The following is a 23,045-nucleotide window of genomic DNA, read 5'->3' on the forward strand; positions in this document are numbered from 1 at the left end:
AGGTGCAAACTACTGTGCCAAGTAGTCCCTGCTCTCAAGGAACTTCTATTCTAAATGGAGAGAGCAATGTATAGGTTTCAACTGTCAGTCAGATGAAACATTCCCAGCATTCTTAGGGTGCAGGAGGAAAACATAAGGTAACCAGCATCCCTTAATGTAATTCCTTCAGATAATTCTTATGTTTCCAATTTGGAAGCATTTGGCATATTGAAGCAAGAACTTTGGTGACAAGAAAGTTATTTTCTGGGTATTTCATAGATTGAATGTCTGAAGAGGTTGGGGCTCTAGCACCTGCAGGAGCAGTTACTCTTGCCCTTTGTTTTACAGATGAGAAAATTGAGGCACAGGGATGGGTACATGATTTGCTTGAGCCACATTTGTAGTAAAGTGACAAAACTAGCCGGATGCAACACCTCAATTGTCTAGCTTCAAAGCCATTCCTGTAGCCTAACCTTAGTGACCTAGGCGTTCCCTCCCCCACTGGTCCTTCTCTCCCCAACAGCCATGGAATTCTGCAACCCCAACAGTTTGCCTTACTCCAAAAGGGACAGTCGGTTTGGAAGGTTGCTTGTTGGCTGTAGTGGTCAAGAAAAGGCACAAAACTGGAGCGCAGGAGTCCAAAGGGTGACCAGGTCTCGCTGGTGTGGCTGCAAGACCCCTAGGTAAGCAGGAGTGGGGGTCTCCCTGACCCAGTATCTGGGACCTCCTCCCTGGTACTCCCTGAGGAGCCCAAGGTGAAAGATACGAGGCCTGCTCAGTCTGTGGCCAAACTCTGGATAGCCCAGTCAACGTCTCCAGAAGTTGCAGCACCTGTCCTGACCGAGTCAGATGGTGCCTCCTCTTCTCTAGGAACACAGCCACAGCCAGAGACTGAGCTTCTCTTGGACTTACCAGAAAGCCCCCGGACCCAAAGGGGCTCCCGCTGTGACCTGGTGTGCAAGTCCTCACAGGCCCAACTAGAGTCTAGAAGCCAAGCAGATAGCGACAGTGGTAAAGCCTTGTCGGGGTGATGGGCTGTGAGAAGGAAGGGGAAACTCTGGGGCTGGTGGTTGTCTGCCTGCTGCCTCCTTGTCCAACCTGCTCTGACTTTGTGTTTGCTGGAGGAGCACCTGCCTCTATTCCTCCATTTCCTCATTCTAGAGTAAGGGCAGTCAGAACAGATGATCTCATAAGGGCCATCCCTTTCAGGGATATCCCATGCAGGCGCAGACCTATTAGGTTAGCAGACAATCACCAGTAATGTCTCAGACCCCGCAGAAAAAGCTTGGCTTTTCTCTAAGACAAATGGGATGTCAGGACGGCATGGAATTGTGCTTCAGAGAGGAAATTGTGGAGGAGAGGATGGCAATGCCAGCCTGAACCTGAATAGGGCAGTCACATTCCACAGGGGCTGGCAGACTGGTCCACACTAGCTGCCAGGCTCTGGGAACAGGAGCAGCTCTAGCATGGCATGCAAAGTATGAGTGTAGGCTCTAGCTTCTTGATGTAGCATTGGGTCAGATGAAGGAAAAGTTCATGGAACAGGACTGAGGAGAAGGAAGTCACGTAGGGGATTCCTGGGGGGTGCTGGGGAATTGTCGTTTCAGGGAATTCAAAAGCCCGGTGGTCATGCCAGGTTGGCCACTTAATTGATTCTGAGGTTTGGATTGAACTTCAGATGATGACTTGGCTTCTCAATGGACTACCCTGTCCTGCTCACCTGGGCAGGAGGGAGAAGTGAGGGGGGTCACTTGGCAGCCTAGTGCCCTGGAGTCAGCATGATCTCGGACAGGTCCCCTCCTTTGGCCAATTCTAATACTATGACTTGGATCCCTCTGTGCCCTAAATCTGTGACGAGGATCTAACAAGATAGTGGGGGTGAAAGGCTCTGAGTAAGGATGGGTCTCCATTATCTTCTTCTCTCCACAGAGAGCAAGATGGACCAAGGTGAGGAGCCCAGGAAGCCTCCTCAAAGCATGAGGTAGGATGACTCGCGGGTATCTGTGAGGGCAAGTGACAGGAAGAGGCCACTCAGGATGGCCCCCAGAGCTGGCCAAGGGTCCCAAGAATTCAGTGATGCTAAAGCCCTCCAGAGACTTAAACTCAGCCCCTCTCAGAACCTCCAGACTACACATACCAAGGCAGGCTAGGCTGTTGGGGACAAGTCACCTTCCAGATGAGCTTGGGGTCCCAGAGTCATGCCAGAGAGCCTTTATCTTGTCCCTTCCCAACCCATCCTGACACACAGCTGTCACGTCCAAAATAACTTCATTCTCAGAATTGGCCTTTAAGAAGAGTTTGGTTAGTGGGGCAAGTGAAAGGACAGGAGGAGGATGTTTCCTAAGTTCTCTGGATGATAAGAACTCAGATTACTGGTGGGACTTTGGGTAGATGACTATTCTGGGCCTCAGTTTCCTTCTTTGTGAAATGGGTGAATTGGAAGGCCTCTCAAGCTTTCTTGATGCTCAGTTGGTGACAAAGTGATGGTGGACCCTGAGTAAACGCTGCCTGTGGCCTTGGTGGGTGGCTCCAGGAGGAATTTTGGCCTCCAGTGAAGAGGGAGTTGTCCTCTCTCCCTCCCTCCCCAAATAAACTCGTGTACCATGTATAGGTGACCTACATGCACACACACACACACACACACACACACACACACACACACACACTCCTCCCTGTGGATATTCCCAGCAGGCTGTGAGCCTCTGAGAGCAGGACTTGCTCAATCTTTACTACTGGAGCCTCAGAACCTAGAAGAAGGCTTTTTGATGGAGGAGGTGCTTAGAAAAGTTGCATTTGATTTAATCAGACACATATGATTCCACAGCAGTGTGTGTGTGATGCCTGTTGCCATCTGGTGTTTCTGTAAGATTGATAGTTCCCTGAGGGTAGGTGGGGACTTGATCTTTGTCCCTCCCCAGGCCTATCTAGAGCCCTCCAGGAGTGAGTGCCTAGGCCTGTGATTGTTGAAGTGTGCCAGGTCCAGGACATGGAGGTAGGGGGAAGTCTGAGACCCCACCTGTCAGGGCCTGGCTTCCTGGTCTGTGGGAGAGGGCTGCTGTCATCCCTTCCAGGGCCCCCATGGGCACTGCTTCTGCCCCTACAGGCAGAAGAGGAGCTACAAGCAGGCTGTCAGTGAGCCGGGTGAGAAATGGGACCACATGGACGATGAGGCTCTCAGTCCTTGCACCAAGACAGCCTTCCCCCTCTGCCCTGGCTGCAAGGTAAGGCAGGTGAGGCACACCCCCTGTCCTGGCTGCTGCTATGCTGGCACCATGCCCACGCCTTTCATCCTGCTCTCCCTGGGCAGGTGGTGGGGCCCCTACAAACGTTCCTATATATAGTGCAGAAGAACCAGATGCTCGTGACGCTGACCTCCACCAGCCACCCCAGTGTTATGAAGTCATTCATCAAGCACAACACGTCCTGTTATTTCGATGCCAAGAGCAGTGCTAGGGCCAGGAGTAGCCATGAGAGAACTTTCTCTGCTTGGCCTGTGCCTGAGACTTCCACGGGACAGCTGGGAATGCAGTTTTTGGTTGGTGACCTTCTCAGAGAACTGGGGTCCAAATAGATCAAGCATTGCCTGTAGGTGAGCCAGAGGTTTGGTTTGACTGTAGAGAAAATGCAGCTTTGACCCTGGCAATCTAGGTCCTGACCAAGCTGAGGCTCAGTTGAACATTCCATGTGGTTTGTATACAGAATCGTTTTAGGAGATTAGCTTACTTCAGCAGAGTAACTCCCTGGGGAAGGCAGCCCCACGAGGTCGAGTTGCTGGTGCAGGGTCACTGCAAGCCCTGCAGGGCTTGTCCCCCTTGCTGGTCTAGCGCAAATGAGTCATCCCGGGCATGCCCTTTGCACTGTTGGCAGCCACGACCCACTGCCTGACCCTCCTTGATCTTGAGGACTCAATCCTGCGTCCTTGCCAACAAAGAAACAAATGGCCCTCTGGTTTACCTTGCCCCTGATTTTCCCTTGTATCCTGGCTCGATGGTAGCCGACAGTGCTCCCTACTTTAGAATGGTAGTATTGACCTTTTCAGCTACTGTTAGTGAGAAAAACTGTTTTCAAAGTCTCATTCCTAATTCCCAGAGTCTATGAGATCCCTGTTAAGGAGGTTGTACCTTTCACTTGAGTTTGGTCTAAGGAACACACCACTGTGTGTGCTGGTCCCTGCCCTGAAGGGCATTCCACAAAACCTTCTGGCCAGTGAATTTTAAAGTTGTAGGAATGACTTACTTGTCTTTTGGAATTGAAGTGGGGAGAAAGCCATGAGACAGGCTTGGAGTGATGAAGGTGAAGGGAACCTGAGTCTTGGGCAGAGAAAGGCCCATCACCATCATCAGCCTCTGGGAATCTGGAAAGGAGCCTGGGGGAGCAGGGCAGCTGTCTCTATAATTTTGTGCTGAGGTCTGCAGAGACTCCCCTGTTTCCCTGTGCCCACCCAGGGATACTGCCTCCAGGATCCCCAAATCCTAAGGCCAGGAGTTTGTTGTCTATAGTGCGTCTGTGGGGGTTTGGGAGAGTTCTCCCACTTACCTAAATCTGGGTTCCTGAGGTGAGATTCTTCCTGGCCTTCTTGGCTACTTCGTAAGAAAGTTCAGGGCCATGCCCAGTGTCCAGGTTAAGCAGGTGATTCTATCTTGGAATATTCGTATGCTTCCTGCAAGGGGAGCAGCCTTTTCCATTTATGTTCTAGAGACCAAAAAGAGCCCAGCAGGTGATTAGTAGTCAAGGAGATCATATTGTCCTCCTTCTGGGAATGGGGAGTTCCTTGCCTTGAAGCCTTGGGGAACGGGGTAGCATTTCTGTCCGGGGCTGTGGTGTCCTGGCTCTCCTCCGAGGAGAGCTTTGTCCCACATTGACCCACTGAACTTGGGAGGCATGGCGTTCCCGGGAAGGCAGTTCACGCCAAAGTCTCTGTTTAGGGAGAGATCAGAGTGTTGTTACCTTCAAGAGATTGTCGACTCTCAGGCAGGTCACGAAATCTTCAGTGCTCTGGGCCCTTTTTTAGCTGGTCCAGAAACGTCGACAGACAGTGGTGGAGGGAGGTCCCAAGCTGGGAATTCTCATGAGACTTGGCTCCCTCCCAAAGCCCCCTAGTTTGCCATTAAATGTGCTTCAGGAGCCGCTGCTTAAAGTATTTCTGGGCCGAATCTTTTCAGAAAGGACTTTTGTTTCATCCATTTGAAGGATTTTTGTCTATTCAATTTGATGAACATTGGCTGACACCTGAATTTTTGAACCAAGCAAACGCAGTTGTATCACTCATCCTGAAAATGCTGTCTCCCACTATCCTCTCCACTGCCATGCTTCCCACTCTCCCAATTCTTAGTCCACGCTGAGCCAGGTGCATGAATCGGGAGATTTTGTCTCCGGTTGACGGCAGAAAGGGCAGTGCGAGGAGGGAGCTGGAACTCAGTGGGGATTGATCCCTTGGGTAGCGTCTGTGTGGTGAGCTTCGGAGGTTATGTCAACCCTAGTTCTGTGAGAGGGAGGTGTGCCCTCCACAGCATCCTGATGGGGTCATCTGTCTAGCCTTTACTCGAACTCCTCAGAGCAGCAGGGAGCTCACTAGTTCACAAGGCATGGCCTGTGTCTATGGTTCTCAGCATGATGCTTGAGTGCAGTGGACCTCAAAGCCTTGTGCATTGGGTTGAGTTAGAAGGCTCCATTCTCTGCTCCCGTTGGAGAGATTTCAGAGGGAACTGGAGGAGTAGTAGCAGAGGGTGAAGCACTAGGTGGGATCGGGGGTGAGCCTTGGTCTTGGCTACAGCCCTAGCCCTTACCTCCTCCTCCAATGGTGCCTTCAGAGGCTGCTGCCCCTGGGCTCTTCGAGTTTTCCTGGGACAGGGAAATGGTGAGGGGCAGCGCCTTGGGCAGTTGTCTGGGCTGACGCAATGCTGTTGTGGCCCTAGGAGCAATATCAGCACCAAGAGCAGGAGCCAAAGAAGCTGCAGAAGGAGCAGGAGAAGAAGGCCAAGGAGGCCAAGGTGGTGGCCGCCGCTGCTGGGGCCTCTGACAGATGGTTGGATGAGACCACGCACGTGCAGGTGAGGCCCCTTCTGCATCTCACTGCCTAGAAACGTAGAAAGGCAAGCTCCTAGGGGGCTGTTAGGCCACTCACCAGGCCCAAACTTGGTCTTCTTCCAGTGCTCAGGATAAGAGGTCCTTTGGCCTCTGCTTGAAGATCTCTCAAGAATAGTGAGCCCATCACTTGATCAGCCAGCCCATTGCATTTTTGGAGAGTTCTGAATGTCTGGATGTGCCCAGGGTGGCCTCCCCCAATTGCCCCTGATTCTGCCCTCTGTGGTCTCAGCCAGGAGCCCACCATGCATGGAAGTGAAGACACAAGTCAAGTGTTCTCTCCTCCAGGCTCAGCAGTCCCATGTCCTTTGGCATTGGATTGTCCCTATCTGGGGACTTTCTGGTTTATCAACATCGAACGATGGGGTGCAGCCTGATCCTGGTAAGGGGCAGAGGCTAGAAGCACCAGGGCTACCTCCTTGTTTTTGGAAGTCCTGCCCACCTGCCTCTCCCTGTCTTTCTGGGATGCCGTGTCACTGTTGATATACCCTGAACTTCCTGTCCCCTGAATGTCCTGGATCCTTTTCACATGAGCTGCTGTCTCTACACACTTCCCCCTTGCAAAATTGGATTGTCCGAAACCACATCTTAACATTGACATGAATTCTTATTTAATTCCGTCTTCTCAACACCGTTACCGGGGTTCAATGGGCTGGCATGGTCACCATTGTATGATGCAGCACAAGGCTGTATCTGAGACCACTTGGGGCTAATGACAAAACAGGATAACACGTTGGAGCTCAGCCTTCAGCATGCAGCATTTGTTGCGTGAACTCTTAGCTTTTCTGGGCCCCAGAGTTATCTTCTCCAAAGTGAGGCAGTGGGATGGTCTTAATGATCTCCCAAAGTCCCACTCAGGTCAAACTCTGAACCTCCTCAACATTCTGTGACCTCCAAGGAGGAGCAGGGAAAGAAAGCCTTGGGAAAATTCCTCAAGGGGAGGTCTGTGTGGGCAGCCAATGACTGCTTGTCAGCCTCCAGCTTAACCAAGCTCTGCTGGCTTGTCTCAGCTCTGTCTGACAGCAGGGGACTGCACTGTAGTTTCCATTCCACTTATTGACGTTTGGCTTTTTTCAGTCAGCAGGTGGTCAAGTCCAAGAGCTCCTGGCCCTCAGGAGTGTTATCTAGGGTTTAGCTACACACATCAAGATGAGGCCATCTCCATCTGCCTTCCCCATTGCTCTCAGTGATCTGGTCCTTGGTCCATAAGGAGATGAAGATGCCCCACAAACCCTGTGGGGTTAGTTCACACATTCCCAGAAAACAAGTCTTTGGGCTCTGCCAGGCACAAGACTTACTCTTCACAAACAGGGATTTCTGTCTCTGTAAACATCATCTCCTCTGAGACTCCCAGCTAGATGCTGAGTGTGAATTTTCCACATTTTACAGTTCAAGAAACTGAGCCTCAGAGAGGTGGAGACATAACCTGAGTCTTATTCCCAGCCTGTGGCCAGTCGGGATCTCAGTCGCTTCATCAGTGAAGTGGGGAGGGGGAAGGTTTGGACTGGATCATCTCAAAGGTCCTTTCAGCTCTGGCAGCCCAAGTTGCCAGGAAGAGATAATAGAGGTCTCCTTTCTTCTTCAGTCTGCGGTTTGCAACTCTTATGAAATGACCCCCCAGGACCCCAAGGGGGGGCCCAAGACCAACCCAGACAATTGTGGGATGGATCTGAATAGTGATGACTCCACAGATGATGAGTTCCAACACGGGAAGCCCATTCCTGCTTGGGCCACTGGTAAGTGTAGACCTCCCCCCTTAATTTCAAATGATACCCCTCATTAGATTGGACAGAGGTGTACTAAGGGAAGCAGTGCTTAACAAGTCTAGAAAGGTAGGGTGGGAACAAGATGTAAAGCTTGGCCTTTAAATGTCAGTGGAAACTTCTATTTGATCTAGAGGCTAAACAGGGGAGGGATGTGGTCCGTCCTGCTGGCCTTTAGAAAACTCCCTGTGTAGTCTTGTGGAGGATGGGTAGGGGAGACCCACAGGGAGGGCAGTATGCAGTTGAGGTCACAGGAACCTGTGTGAACTGCAGTGGTGAGAGAGGCAGGATCAATAACAGTGTCAGATACAGTGGAGATAGTGTAAGGTTTAGTTGGTTCTTGATGGACCATGTGGGAGGAGAATGAGTGAGGAGTCGGGGGTAATGCTGAGATTGTGAGCCAGGTGGGCAGTCCTCTCAACAGTAAGAGGGACGTATCCGTGAGGGGAGAGAATTCTGGATGTCAGATATTCTGAATCTGAGAACCCTGTGGGACAGCCTGTTTGAAATAGCCATTGAAATAGGCAGTTGATGATTTGGGACTGGCAATCAGGAGAGAGGGGAGGGCTACATGGATGCATAGCTCTGGGAGTGATCCACTTCACCAGAGGAGACAGTATAGGGAGAAAGGAGAAGGGGGCCCAGTAGGGAGCCTCGATCGAGAAGGATGAAGAGAAGTCCGTTAGGAAAGAGGAGAAGCAGGCAAGGGGCAGGTGGCCCGGGGTCCATCGGCTGCAGAGCCAAGACTGTTCCATTTGGCACTGAGAAGTTTATTGGGGACAGTTGCACTTGAAGGGAGTGATGAGCATCTGACTTTTGAAAGGAGTTCATTGGAGGGAGGGAGGGCAAAGGAAGAGACATGCTGCAGGGTGGGCTCTCAGGAGGCTCCTTCAGGGACAAGAGAGGAAGGGATGGGATTGAGGTGCCTGGAGAGGACTTGAGCTTACTGAGAGCCTGGGGCCTGAGGTCAGGGGAGGAAGGTTCTGAGCTGTGAGGGATGGCAGTACAGGGGCTGATGAGAAGGGAATTGGAGCAGCCTTGATGGGGGGAGTCATTAGGACTTGGGTGGCATCTTCTGGTGTGACCCCTGACTCTCCTGCCCCAGGGTCCCAGCTCAGGCAGGCCATCATCCATCAGTACTACTTGCCTCCTGACACTGACCAGCTCTTTGGCACCATCCTTAGTCCGGACCTTGAGGACATATTCAAACAGAGTCAACCGCGTTACCACACTCATACCAGTTCTGCCTTCTGGGATTCCCCACCACTGCCAGAATCCTAGCGCTTTGGGGGCCTGTCATATGGCCTGAAGACACCTTGAGATGGGAGCAGGGAGGCCCCTCTTGGCCATCCTGTGCAGTCAAAACTGGGCCTGGGGGCTATAGAGACTGAGACCCCCAGAAGCTGTGGGTGGCCGCGAGGGAGAACGGTGCTCACAGCGCCCACGTGTCCAAGCCAGCAGTCCCTTACCTGTACATTAGTGCTAGGTTGCTAGGTACCTAGTTCCAGGCTGGTGTCTGGTTCCAGCGTTATAGCATCAGGTTAAGAAAAGGTAAGGTTATAAGGTTAGGTTAATAAAGAAAAAATTTCCAGGATGTGATGTGGAGCTGTTGCTTTGGGGAAGGTCTAGGTACTTGATCAAGAAACTCTGAAGCGTGACCTGGGCTGGGAGCAAGTGCCAAGGGTGGGTGTGCGGTGGCTGAGTTCAGTAGGGCTGGACACTGGGGTGAGACAGCTGATCCTCAGGAGCATTCAAGGAGCCACAGAAGGTTCTGAGAGGCCTTTCTGCCCTGACAGCCCGGGTTCCAAGGATCCATCCAGCTCTGCCTTTCCCTGGCCATCCTGGCCCAGACATTGTCCCCGCCAGCTGGGACCTTCTTCATCCTGTGCTCTCTGGTCCCCCCCAGTCCTGACATTCCCCCTTTTGCTGTCTTCCCCTCCCCAGCCCACATGTTCCGTGTCCTGTGTTTTCTGGTCTCCCCAGCCCAGACACTCCTGTACTGTGTTCTCTGGTGCTACCCTCCCAGTTTGGGCTGGATGATTTTCAGAGGCCTAGAATCGGGGCAGGTGAGCAGTCAGGGTGCAGTGGGAAATGTTCAGAAATTCTTTTCTCTTTAAGAATGTGGCCCAAATGGGAGCCCATCTGTGGGTTGCAGCATCTTAACTCTGAAATGCACGCCTGCACAGGGAGGATGATTAAGGCCCATACCACTAATAGTTACAACAATGACATGTCTCTCTAAGGTTGACAGAGCACCTTGCAAAGGTCATTTCATTCTGTCCCTCACAAGCCTGGTAACTCAATGCAGTTATCCTCATTTTTCAGCTGGGGAAACCAAGGCAGGCAGCAGCTCCTTGACTCGCCCTGCACTCTATGCACCTGGTTCATGCCTAAGGCAGGACTGGAACCGGGATTTTCTTGGTTTCAAGCCCAGGTTCCCGTCACCTTGCTGCAGACATTCACTAGTAGAGTGACTCTGGGCAAGTCACTTTGCCCCACTTGCCTCTGCTTCCTCATCTGGAAAATGAACTGGAGAAGGTATTGACAAAGCTGCTCCAATATCTCTGCCAAGAAAACCGCAAATGGGGTTACAGAATTGGACAAGACTGAACATACTTTAGGGTGATGATGGAGTGCTTTGTGGCTTACAGCAGGCTTCACCTGCATCCTTGACAACAACCATAACCACTTTAGGATGAGAAAAATGAGGCCCAGACTCCCCTCACTGCTTCCATGACCAGACACAGTGCTGGAGCTTGGACTCATCCTCTGACCTCACTGCTGGGTTTTCAGCACAATACCATGCTTACATCGCCTCTCATGTGGGCACAAAATGCCCGTGGATGTGGCAGGGAAAGGAAGAGGCCAGACGTACCCCTGCAACTTTTGTCTCTCCTCTCCTTTCTCCTTTGGGGGTTATTTGTTTTTAAATGCAGAATCAATTTCAACGAAACTAGCTCTTTCCAAGAAGTGTTCAAAAGGCCTGTTCATCACCCTCCAACCCTCCCCAGAGCATACCTGCTCCCTCCACATTGGTGTTTGAGAGGTAGCCTGGGCCACAGCCGATGGGGAATGCAAGGCTGAATTTCAATGCCCCCATGGGGACGACGCTGGGTGCGTGACTCTGGTAAGTCACTTAAGCTGAGCCTCAACTCTTCCATCTCTAAAATGGGCATCAGAATGTGTCATAAAGTGGTTGTGAGAATCCAATGAGCTCATATTGATGAAGTGCCAGACATACTGCTGCTTGTGTCCTTGAACAATTCATTTCACTTCTTGGCCTCTGTTTCCCCATATGTAAAAGGAGGGGGCTCCATCAGATGACCTTTGAAGCCTCTTCTAGCTCTGCAACTGTGATCCCATTAAATTTTTTAAAAGTAGTTATTAATGACTTGCAATTTTCTTTTTCTGGAAATAGTAGTTTACCTTTTTCAACTGCATGTAAACATTCCGTTTTTGGTAATAAGGTTTTGAATTCCACATTTGTTTATCAGTCACTTTATCCTCCCCTCCCTGCTCCACAAGAGGCCAAGCAGCCTCCCATAAGTTATACAGATAGAATGATGTCAACATGTGTGCATTAGTCATGTTGTGGAAGAAGAAACATAAGCAAAGGCCAGTGATACACCCACAAATAGCATGCTTTCATCTCCATTCTGACCCGCTAGTTCTTTCCCTGCACGTGCACAGCATTTTCCATCCTGAGTCTCTTGCAATTGTCTCAGATTCTGGCGTTGCTGAGAAGAGCTATGGCTATCATAGTTGTTCATTGTACACTGCAGCTGCTCTGTGTGCAGAGTTCTGCTTCTCCTGACTTCACTCAGCCTCAGTTCCTGTAAGTCCAGGTTTTTCTGAAGTCTTCCTGCTCACCATTTCTTAGAACATATATTTTTATACCACAACTTATTCAACCATTGCCCAAGAGATGGGCATCCCCTCAGTCTCCAGTTCTTGGCCACCACAAAAGCAGCTGCTCTAAATATTCTTGTACATGTGGGTCCTTTACCCTTTTTTATGATCTCTATGATACAGACCTAGTAGTGGTATTGCTGGATTAAAAGGTACACACAGTTTGGTAGCCGTTGAGCATAGTTCTAAATTGTTCTCCACAATGGTGGAATTACTTCACAACTCCACCAATAATGCATTAATGTTGTAATTTTCCCACATCTCCAACATTTATCATTTTCCTTTTCTGGCATGTTACCCATGACAGTCTGATGGGTGTGAGATGGTACTTCAGATTTCTTTTAATTTGTAATTGTCTAATCAATAGTGATTTAGAGCACTTTGATATATGACTATAGATAGGTTTTAATTATTTAATTTGAAAATGGCCTGTTGATATGCTTTGACCATTTATTAACTGGGGAATAACTTGTATTCTTAGAAATTGGACTCACTTCTCTGTATATGTGAGAAAAGAAACCTTTTACAGAAACACTGGCTGTTCAAATTGTGTGCAGTCTTTCTGCTTTCCTTCTTCTCCCCTTGGTTGCACTGGTTTTGTTTGTGCAAAAAGCTTTTAATTTCATGTAACTAAAATGATCCATTTTGCATTTTATAATTCTCTCTGTCTCTTGTTTGGTCACAAAGTCTTCTCTTCTTCGTAGATCTGACAGGTGAACTATTCCATGCTCTCTTCATTTGCTTATGGCATCAGCATTTATGTCTAAATCATGTACCCATTTTGAACTTCTCTTGGTATGCAGTGTAAGATATTGGTGTGTGCCTAATTCCTGCCATAATTTTTTTCCCTTTTTCCCAGCAGTTTTTAGGAAATCATGAGTTCTTCTCCCAGAAGCTGGACTGCTTGGACCACTGAATTCTTTCTTCAAGGCCCAAGTCATATCTCACTACATCTGGGAAGGCTTCCCTGATTCACCAGCTAAAAAAGTGGAAGACTTTTGTGGAATATGGAGACCTCCTTTGTTCCCAACCCATCCTTGTACAAGGTCCCCCACTCCTCTTCTTCAGTCACGGCCAACTCTCTGGGAATCCATTTGGGGTTTCCTAGGCAGGTACTGGAGAAGGAAAATTGAGAGGCACTGCTCACCCAAGGGCCTGACACTGCCTGTTGCCTGGTGAGAAGACCTGCTTCATTGTTCGAGACGCTGGACACCTGAAGTGGTCAACTAAGTGAGGACTAGACATGTGCAGAAATGGAGTCTGGCCTCAGTCTACATCTAACAGTTGGGTCTTACAGGTGTGAAAGTGTAGTCCACAAGTACATGATGCAAATATTTGTTTTGTCAAGCTATACAGATAATGAAATGTGAAAGCCACAGTGGTGATAGAATGTGGAATATAAGGGCTGGGAAGGATCTTTTTTAAGAAATAATTCTTAAAATTGATTTTTCATCTATATTTATAATCTGTCCCTCCATTCATTGCCCCAGTCCCAAACAAATGAAAAGAAAAATTCTCTCCTCATAACATGCACAATGCAGCAAAACAAATCCCCAGTCTTGTTCCCTCCCAAAAATATACATTCTTCTTGGCACTGGGAGTTCGTCAGCCTCTCGTCAAAGTGAGATGGGGGATTCCTTTTGAGTGTTCTGGACTCACAATTTTCCTCTGCTAGCTTGGACATCTGGACGTTGGTTTTCCCTACAATGTTTTCCCTGTTGAAACTGTTCTGGTTCTGTTCACTTTGCTCTCTGTATGTTTATTGAGGTCTTTCCAGGATGCTCTGAAACTGGCCATTTAGTCATTTCTCAGGACACAGTAGTCCATCACACTCGTACACCACAATTTGTCCAGACACTCCCCAGTAGGAGAGCAGCCCCTTAGATTCCATCTTCAAGCTACCATGAAAGAGATGCTCTAAGTATTTTGGGATGTAGCAAACTTTTTCCTTTTCCTTGTATCTCCTGACCTTGGGGTATGTCTTTAATACTAGTCCAGCTATTGGGAAGAATTTTAGAAACCAAATGGTGAAACCTGGGCCTGAATAACCTTAGAATAGAGAAGATAGGGGGCGGAGCCAAGATGGCATAGTAGAAACACACAAATACGCTAGCTACAAACCCACAGCCCATAAAATATCTGTAAAAAAGAACTGGCAATAAATTCTGGAGCAGCAGAAACCACAGAACAGTGGAGTGGACGAGATTGCTGTTCCAGAGAGCCTGAAAACCTCTCGCAAAAGGTTCTTCGCACTGCCAACGTGGAACAGAGCCCAGCCCTGCATTGGTCGCCTGGCCTCGAGAGGAGCAGATCCGTGCAGGCTTCAGGCACAGAATCTCCAGCAGCCACGCAGGTCCCTCCACCCACATGGGACAAGGGTTGGTGAGAGGGTCTCTTTGGTGGGTCGAGAGGAGAGTGGGCTGCCCCCATAACTCAGGCCCCATCCGGAGGCAGCAGTGCAGGCGGGAGCACACTGGGGCTCCCCAAGCAGGCAGGAGCTTGGATCCATTGTTGAAGGTGTCTGCATAAACCCCTTGAGGGAACTGAGCCTGTGAGGCAGCCCTGACCCCACCTGAGCACCTGAACTTGATCTCACACTGAATAGCAGCCCCACCCCCACGGAAGCCTTGAGGCTGTGGAGCAGCATTTGACTCTCAGACCCCAAGCACTAGCTGGGCAGATGTGGAGGCGAAGTGGGTGTGAAGAGGATATTCAGAAGTCAAGTCACTGGCTGGGAAAATGCCCAGAAAAGGGAAAAAACCAAGACTATAGAAGGTTACTTTCTTGGTGAACAGGTTTCTCCTCCCTTCCTTTCTGATGAGGAAGAACAATGCTCACCATCAGGGAAAGACACAGAAGTCAAGGCTTCTGTATCCCAGCCCACTCAATGGGTTCAGACCATGGAAGAGCTCAAAAAGAGCTCAAAAAATTTTGAAAATCAGTTAGAGAGGTGGATGAAAAACTGAGAAGAGCAATGAAAGACATGCAAGCAAAGTATGAACAGCAGGTCAGCACCCTGCTAAAGGAGACCCAAAAAAAATGCTGAAGAAAATAACACCTTGAAAAATAGGCTAACTCAATTGGCAAAAGAGGTTCAAAAAGCCAATGGGGAGAAGAACGCTTTCAAAAGCAGAATTATCCAAACGGAAAAGGAGGATCAAAAGCTCACTGAAGAAAACAGTTCTTTCAAAATTAGAATGGAGCAGATGGAGGCTAATGACTTTATGAGAAACCAAGAAATCACAAAACAAAACCAAAAGAATGAAAAAATGGAAGATAATGTGAAATATCTCATTGGAAAAACAACTGACCTGGAAAATAGATCCAGGAGAGACAATTTAAAAATTATGGGCCTACCTGAAAGCCATCATCAAAAAAAGAGCCTAGAAATCATCTTTCACGAAATTATCAAGGAAAACTGCCCTGAGATTCTAGACCCAGAGGGCAAAATAAATATTGAAAGAATCCACCAATCACCACCTGATAAAGATCCAAAAAGAGAAACTCCTAGGAACATTGTGGCCAAATTCCAGACTTCCCAGGTCAAGGAGAAAATATTGCAAGCAGCTAGAAAGAAACAATTCAAGTATTGTGGAAATACAATCAGGATAACACAAGATCTAGCAGCTTCTACATTAAGGTGTCAAACGGCGTGGAATAGGATATTCCAGAAGTCAAAGGAACTAGCACTAAAACCAAGAATCACCTACCCAGCAAAACTGAGTATAATGCTTCAGGGGAAAAATTGGTCTTTCAATGAAATAGAGGACTTTGAAGCATTCTTGATGAAAAGACCAGAGCTAAAAAGAAAATTTGACTTTCAAACACAAGAATGAAGAGAAGCACGAAAAGGTAAACAGCAAAGAGAACTCATAAGGGACTTATAAAAGTTGAACTGTTTACATTCCTACATGGAAAGACAATATTTGTAACTCTTGAAACTATTCAGTATCTGGGTACTAGGTGGGATTATACACGCACACATGCACACGCACACACATTTAGAGACAGAATGAGCAGAGTGAATTGAAGAGGATGGGATCATATCATAAAAAAAATGGAATCAAGCAGTGAGAGAGAAACATATGGGAGGAGAAAGGGAGAAATGGAATGGGGCAAATTGTCTCTCATAAAAGAGGCAAGCAAAAGACTTTTTTAGTTTAGGGAAAAAGAGGGGAGGTGAGAGAAAAACATGAAGTTTACTCTCATCACATTCCACTAAAGGAAGGAATAAAATGCACACTCATTTTGGTATGAAAACCTATCTTACAATACAGGAAAGTGGGGGATAAGGGGATAAACAGGGTGGGGGGGACGATGGAAGGCAGGGCATGGGGAGGAAGGTACAATTTGAGGTCGACACTCATGGGGAGGGACAGGATCAAAAGAGAGAATAGAAGTAATTGGGAGCAGGATAGGATGGAGGGAAATATAGTTAGTCTTATACAATACAACTATTATGGAAGTCATTTGCAAAACTACACAGATATGGCCTATATTGAATTGCTTGTCTTCCAAAGGGAGGGCGTGGGGAGGGAGGAAGGAAAAGAACAGATTGGTGATGGGGGCAATTGGAATGCTCGGTGTTTTGGGGTGGCGGGAGGGGACAAGGGGGGAGAAAGTTTGGAACCCAAAATTCTGTGAAAATGAATGTTAAAAGTTAAATAAATTAATTAATTAAAAAAGAAAAGAATAGAGAAGATAGGATGTCAGAGCAAGACCTTAGAGCAAAGGTTTCTAAGAATGTCTTCAGTAAGTTATTGGACTAGTGAACAAGCTTTGATTAAGCACATACTTAGTGCCAGCCACTGTGCTGGGGATAGGAAGAGAGGCAAAAGACATTCCTTGCCCTCAAGGAGCTCCCCATTTAGTGGCGACCATGACCAATGTCAACCCTCCACAACCATGTCAAAGTCATCACTAATATCCAGACACCCTGTTGGGCTCACCACTTACTGTAACCTGGGTGATCTTGCGCAGGATACGACACACCAAACTGGTTCAGAACACTGAATGTCAGAGCTGGGAAGGACTGTGAAGAAACTGAGACCTACAGAGATTTGGGTCAAAATTCCCCAGCTAAGACGGGCAAAGCCAACCTTGATTTCTGTCCTCGCTGATTCTGAGGCCAGAGTTCTTTGCACTTGGCCTGAGAAGCAGAGACGTCCTTCCTCCAAGAACTGGAAACCAAGACTCATGTTCTCTTTGATTATAGATGTAAGGGATTTCAAGAGAATTCAAATACAAATCGAGCTAAGTCAAAGTGAGGAAAAGCAATTCAAAAATCTTGAAACTAAGATTCATGGGGTTCTGACACACACACACGTGCATACATGCACACATGTTCACACACATGTTCACAAGTGCATGCACACACACAGAGGAGTGTTTACCTCCATTTCTGCCTCTTCCTATTAGTGAAAAACTGCGTTTTGCAATTTATTTCCAGCCTAGTGCTCATCTAGATACCAACATTAATTTTCAGAGTCACTCATTATTTGTCTTTTCCTTTGACAAACTGTTTTTTGGGTCTTGATGGGACAGTGTTTCTATTAAATTTTCAACATTCATCTCCACAAAATCTTGACTTTCATATTTTCTCTCCCTCCCTCTCCTCCCCCCCAAAATGCCAAGCATTCTGATTACCCCTACCACCAACCTGCCCTTCCTTCTAACATCCCTCCACTTCACTTAAACCTATTTTCTCTTTTGTCTTGTAGGGCAAGATAAATTTCTATACCCCATTACCTGTATTTCTTATTTCCTAGTTGTGTGCAAGAACAATACTCAACATTTTTTCCTCAGACTTTGAGTTCCAACTTCTCTTCCTCCCTCCCTCCCCACCCATCACCACTGAGAAGGCAAGCAATTGAATATACGCTATATAGGTGTAGTTTGGCAAATGACCTCCATAGTGTGAGTGTGCACTGCGTGTGTGTGTGTGTCTGTGTGTATGTGTGGGTATTCATACTTCATTGCGAAAGAACACCATGACATCAGATAATTGATGACGTGACTTGCATTTGACTTTGTTTTGAGTGAGTGAGGGTTGTGCAGGTCACCAGCCTCACTTCTTCTCCAGAGCCATCTGAATCCAGGGACCAGATACTCATCACGATGCCTAAAGATTACCCAGGATGAGGCAATTGGGGTTAAGGGACTTACCCAAGGTCACACAGCTAGTGAGTGTCACGTTTCTGGCATGAGATTTGAACTCACTTCCTCCTGACTCCTGCAGTGGTGTTCTATTCACTAGGTGCCCCTCTTCCATAATAGTCATGTTGTGTAACACTAACTCTATTTCCCTCCATCCTATCTTGCCTCCCATTTCTTCTATTCTCTCTTTTGACCGTGTTGCTCCTCAAGCGTGTACTTCTAATTACTCGCTCCTCCCATTTGCCCTCCCTCCCACCATCCCCCCACCCTGCTTATCCCATTCTCCCCTACTTTGCTGTATTGTAAAATAGGTTTTCATACCAAATTGAGCATGCATTTTATTCCTTCTTTGAGCCAAATATGATGAGAGCAAGCTTCACTTTTTCCCTCTCACCTCCTCACTTTTTCCTCCATTGAAAAAGCTTTTTTTACCTCTTTTATGAGAGGTATTTCGCCTCATTCCATTTCTCCCTTTCTCCTTCCAATATATTTCTCCCGCACCCTTCTTTTACCTTTTTTTAGATATGACCTCTTCCTCTTCAACTCGCCCTGTGTTCTCTTTCTGTGTGTGTGTGTGTGTGTGTGTGTGTGCGTACGTGTGGTTGTGTGTGAGTAATCCATCCAAGTTCCCAGATGCTGAGAAAAGTTTCAAGAGTTACAAATATTGTCTTTCCATGTAGGAATGTAAAATGTTCTACTTTAGAAAGCCCCTTATGATTTCTCTTTCCTGTTTACCTTTTCATGCTTCTCCTGATTCTTGTATTTGAATGTCAAATTCCCTTTTTTCAGCAAGAATAATTGAAAGTCTTCTATTTCACTGAAAGACTATTTCCCCCCTAAGGTATTGTACTCAATTTTTCTGGGTGGATGATTCTTGGATTTAATCCTAGTTCCTTAGACTTCTGGAATATTCTTTCCACGCCCTTCACTCCCTTATTATAGAAAATGCTAGATCTTGTGTTATGCTGATTATGTTTCCACAGTACTTGAATGGTTTCCTTCTACTTGCCTGCAATATTTTCTCCTTGACCTGGAAACTCTGAGTTTAGGCTACAATGTTCCTAGGAGTTTCTCTTTATGGATCTCTTTCATGACGTGATCCTTAGGTTCTTTCCATATGTATTTTGCCCTCTGGTTCTAGAGTATCAGGTCAGTTTTCCTGGATAATGTCATGAAAATTGAGGTCTAGGCTATTTTTGTGACCATGGCTTTCAGGTAGTCCAATAATTTTTAAATTGTCTCTCCTGGATCTATTTTCCAGGTCAGTTGTTTTTCCAATGAAATATTTCACATTATCTTTCATTTTTTCATTCTTGTGGTTTTGATTTGTGAGTTCTTGGTTTCCCATAAAGTCATTAGTCCCCATCTGTTCCATTCTAATTTTGAAAGAACTATTTTCTTCAGTGAGCTTTTGAACCTCCTTTTCCATTTGGCTAATTCTGCTTTTGAAAGTATTCTTCTCCTCATTGTCTTTTTGAACTTCTTTTGCCATTTGAGTTAGCCTATTTTTCAAGGTGTTATTTTCTTCAGCATATTTTTGGGTCTCCTTTAGCAAGCTGTTGACCTGCTTTTTATTCTTTTCTTGCATCTCTCTCATTTCTCTTCCCAGTTTTTCCTCCACCTCTCTAACTTGATTTTCAAAATCCTTTTTGAGCTCTTCCATGGCCTGAGCCCATGGAATAATTATTCTGGATGTTTGGGATACAGAAGCCTTGACTTCTCTGTCTTTCCCTGACGGTAAGTATTGTTCTTCCTCATCCAAAAGGAAGGGAGGAGATATCTGTTCACTAAGGAAGTAGCCTTCTATGGTCTTATTTTTTTCCCCTTTTCTGGGCATTTTCCAAGCCAGTGACTTGACTTCTGAGTGTCCTCTCCAGACCCACCTCGCCTCCAGATCCACCCAGCCAGAGCTTGGGGTCTGAGATTCAAATGCTGCTTCCCAGCCTCAGGGCTTTGGGTCGGGGGCAGGGCTGCCTCACGGGGCTCAGTTCCGTCAGGGAGCTCCTGTGCCCTGCTGTCTCCTCTGCTGACTCTGCTGCTGCCTCCCGAGGGGGCCTGAGTTATGGGGACACCCCACTCCCCTCTCAACAAGTCAAAGAGACCCTCTCACCAACGCTTGTCACCTGTGGGTGGAGGGACCTGCATGGCCGCCGGAGATTCTGTCCCCAAAGCCCACTTGGATCCGCTCCTCTCGGTGCCATGGGGCCAAGGCAGGGCTCTGCTCCGGGTGTGGTGCACAATGGACCTTTTGCATTGGTTTTTCAGGGCTCCCTGGAACAGAAATCTCCTCCACTCCATTGTTCTGTGGCTTCTGCTGCTCCCAAATTTGTTGGGAGTTCTTCTTTACAGGTATTTTATGGGCTGTGGGTTCAGAGCTAGCATATGTGTGTCTTTCTCCTCCGCCATCTTGGCTCCTCCCCCCTTTATAATTTATTAAAAGATGATGTCTAGGTTCTTTTTTGATCACATCTTTCAGGTAGTCCAATAATTTTAAAATGATCTGTCTTGAATCTAATTTCCAGATTAGTTATTTTTCCAGTGATGTATTTCATATTCTCTTTTATTTTCCCATTCTTTTGGATTTGTTCATAATTTCTTGATCTCCCATAAAGTCATTAGGTTTGATCTGCTCCGTTCTAATTTTGAAGGAATTATTTTCTTCAGTGAGCTTGTGGACTTCCTTTTCTATTTGGCAATTTCTGCTTCTTAATGCATTTTCGTCATTGGTATTTTCAACTTCTTTTGATATTTCGTTTAGTCTATTTGTTAAGGTGTTATATTCTTTATCCTTTTTTGGGTCTCCTTTAGCAAGCTGTTGATTTGTTTTTCATGATTTTCTTCCATCACTCTCATTTCTTTTCCCTTTTCCATCTGCTTCTCTTACTTGACTTGAAATATTCTTTGAGAGCTGTTCCATGTCCTGTGGCCAGTTGATACTTTTCTTGGAGACTTGGGGTCTAGGAGTTTCGATTTTGTTTCCTTCTTCAGGTTGTATATTTTAATGTGTCTTGTTACCTAAGTCAGATTTCATATTCCGATTTTCCCCCCTTATTTGCTTATTTATACAAGCCACTTCCCTCACTTTGAGGCTCTTTGTTAAATTAGGTCTCCGCTTCCAGTGTGAAGGGTGTCCTGGCCCACACTTCAGGGGTATTGTGCAGCTGTTTTCAGAGATATTTCCAGGCACTTGTAAATTTTCGGTTCTTCCAAGCTTTGACGATCCAAAAAAAGATGTTCATTCCTCTCCTGGTGTGTGCTTTGATGTGTGAACAATCCCAAACATTCTTTTCTTCCCTGGGAATGTGAGGAGGATTCCCTCTCCATTGTTGCCACAAGCACCACCAGAGCAGCGCTCCTCCTTACTCCAGGGCCACCACCCAGGACTGCAAACCAGATCTTCTTTGCTGAAACAAGGGACTATACTTCATAATCTCTGAGTTCCCTTCTGAATGGAAAGATATGACTCTGACGGTCTGTGATTTCACCTCATTTGGTCTGAATGGAGTAGAACTCCGACTCTTAGGATTTTGGGAGACAAAGTGGTCACAGATATTGTGCTAGTCACCGTGTGCAAGGGAGGGCAGGCAAGACTCAGATGCTAACAAGCTCCAAGGACAGAGGCTGAGGCACGGAGTCTGAAACCCCATGTTCAAACCTTGGAGTCCAGAAAAGTAGCATGAGGGTATAAGAAGATCATAAATCTCTATGGCTTGAGATGTCGGTTTCTTTTCCCAGGTATTGCAAGCTACTAAATAAATTCATTTCAGGCTAGAGAAGGTACAGCAGAATCACTGTAATTCAACATCAAATCCATCCTATTATATTCTGCTTGCAGATTTCCAGAACACTTTCCACACTCACAAGAGCCCTCTAAAGAGGAAGTACCAATGTTAGTGTTACTTTCTTACAGATTGACTGACTGAGGTTCAGAGAAGCTTCTTGCCAATGTGATAAGTCTGCAGTGAAGAGTGTTTTAGAGTAGATTCAAAATCACTTTTCCTGCCTCTGAGTGCAGAACGTGTCCCTCAACATCAGGGAACAAAGAATGTGTTTCTCTGTTTCACTTCCAGGTACAAATGGCAGAATGTGAATGATTACCTGGCTTATAGATTCTTTCGTCATGTTTTCTCCAAATTTTAATCCTTTGCAGTGAAGTTTGATAAACCACAGAGAACCATGAAAATTCAGGCTATGAACTCAGAGACAGGGAATTCCAGTCTCTGTCCTTGTACTTCACTCTTTTGCTCCTTGGCTCCTTTTTCCTTTCGGGTTTGAAATCTATAAAACAGGAAAGATAATAGAGGCAGTAAGAAGTGATGGAAAGATTACTGGCCCTCATGTCGAGAGCATGGGTTCAAATCTCAGTCCTGGCTTACAGATCTATTTGATCTTACCAATCATTGAGGCCCCCTGTACTTCCAATTACTTAAGTTACATGTTGAGGTTTGGATTAGATACTCTCTAGGGCCTTTTCCAATTCTTAAATCTAGTATCCCCAGAGAACTGTGGAACCTAGAACCGTTTCTTGTCCCTATATACCCATCAGAGAGTCCTACCTGACTCAGGATCTTGTGAAATGCTTCTGGCAATCCCATTAGAGAATAGAAACATCCAGAAAGAAAGTGATGTATGCAGTTGGGGACAAATCACTATTGTTCTGACACAAAAGCGAAGAGCATTTTTCTGTAACTGCGATTAAGCTTCCCTACCTGTTGGATGGTGATTCAGATGTCTCTAAGGACATTTTCTAAATATACATGGTTAAATGGCAGAACTCTCCAGTTAGTAGAGGAGAAACTGAGACTTCGTTTGAGGTTGTGCAGCCTCTTCTACCTTGAAGTAGCATATGGGTAACTGCCTCAAACCCCCATTGCCAGGACCTACCTGGTCTCAAACTTCCAAGGCAGAGACGTTTGCAGAACTGATACCATAAGAAGTTACTTGGATGTAAGCTGACTTCAGCATGGGTTTCATGTCTGGAGGAGACACACTTCAATGAGCATGTCCCATGAAGTAAAGATGGAGAAGTTCCAATCTAGCCTGAAAGCTTTGAGGAAACTGAGCGTCTCAGGGATTAGTTTACTAAGAGATGTCAGGGATCGGGTTGGAGACAGGTGGAAGGGGTGTGTGTGTGTGCAAGGCTTTATTGTAACA

General features: G+C 46.8%; 1 protein-coding gene across 4 annotated transcripts; it reads left to right on the plus strand.

The window, feature by feature from the left end:
- The first annotated feature begins 281 nt into the window (after window positions 1–281).
- LOC140522154 (inner centromere protein-like) lies at window positions 282–15,109 on the plus strand. 4 transcript variants are annotated; one of them, XR_011973231.1, is made up of 7 exons: window positions 333–662; window positions 1,909–1,960; window positions 3,083–3,209; window positions 5,895–6,029; window positions 7,649–7,799; window positions 8,932–10,953; window positions 12,598–15,106. XR_011973231.1 is itself a non-coding variant. In XM_072637263.1 (6 exons), exons 2-6 carry the CDS (start codon window positions 1,917–1,919, stop codon window positions 12,612–12,614), a joined length of 477 nt encoding a protein of 158 aa, XP_072493364.1. In that variant the 5' UTR covers window positions 282–662; window positions 1,909–1,916; the 3' UTR covers window positions 12,615–15,109. The 4 variants fall into 4 exon arrangements, 3 of the variants coding, with proteins under 3 accessions (XP_072493364.1, XP_072493365.1, XP_072493363.1); XM_072637263.1 differs by lacking the exon at window positions 8,932–10,953 and having other exon boundaries at window positions 282–662; window positions 12,595–15,109; XM_072637264.1 differs by lacking the exon at window positions 8,932–10,953 and having other exon boundaries at window positions 284–662; window positions 12,598–15,109.
- Window positions 15,110–23,045: the final 7,936 nt, after the last annotated feature.

This window comes from Notamacropus eugenii, chromosome 2 (assembly GCF_028372415.1).
Source record: "Notamacropus eugenii isolate mMacEug1 chromosome 2, mMacEug1.pri_v2, whole genome shotgun sequence".
NCBI classification, from domain to species: Eukaryota; Metazoa; Chordata; class Mammalia; order Diprotodontia; family Macropodidae; genus Notamacropus; species Notamacropus eugenii.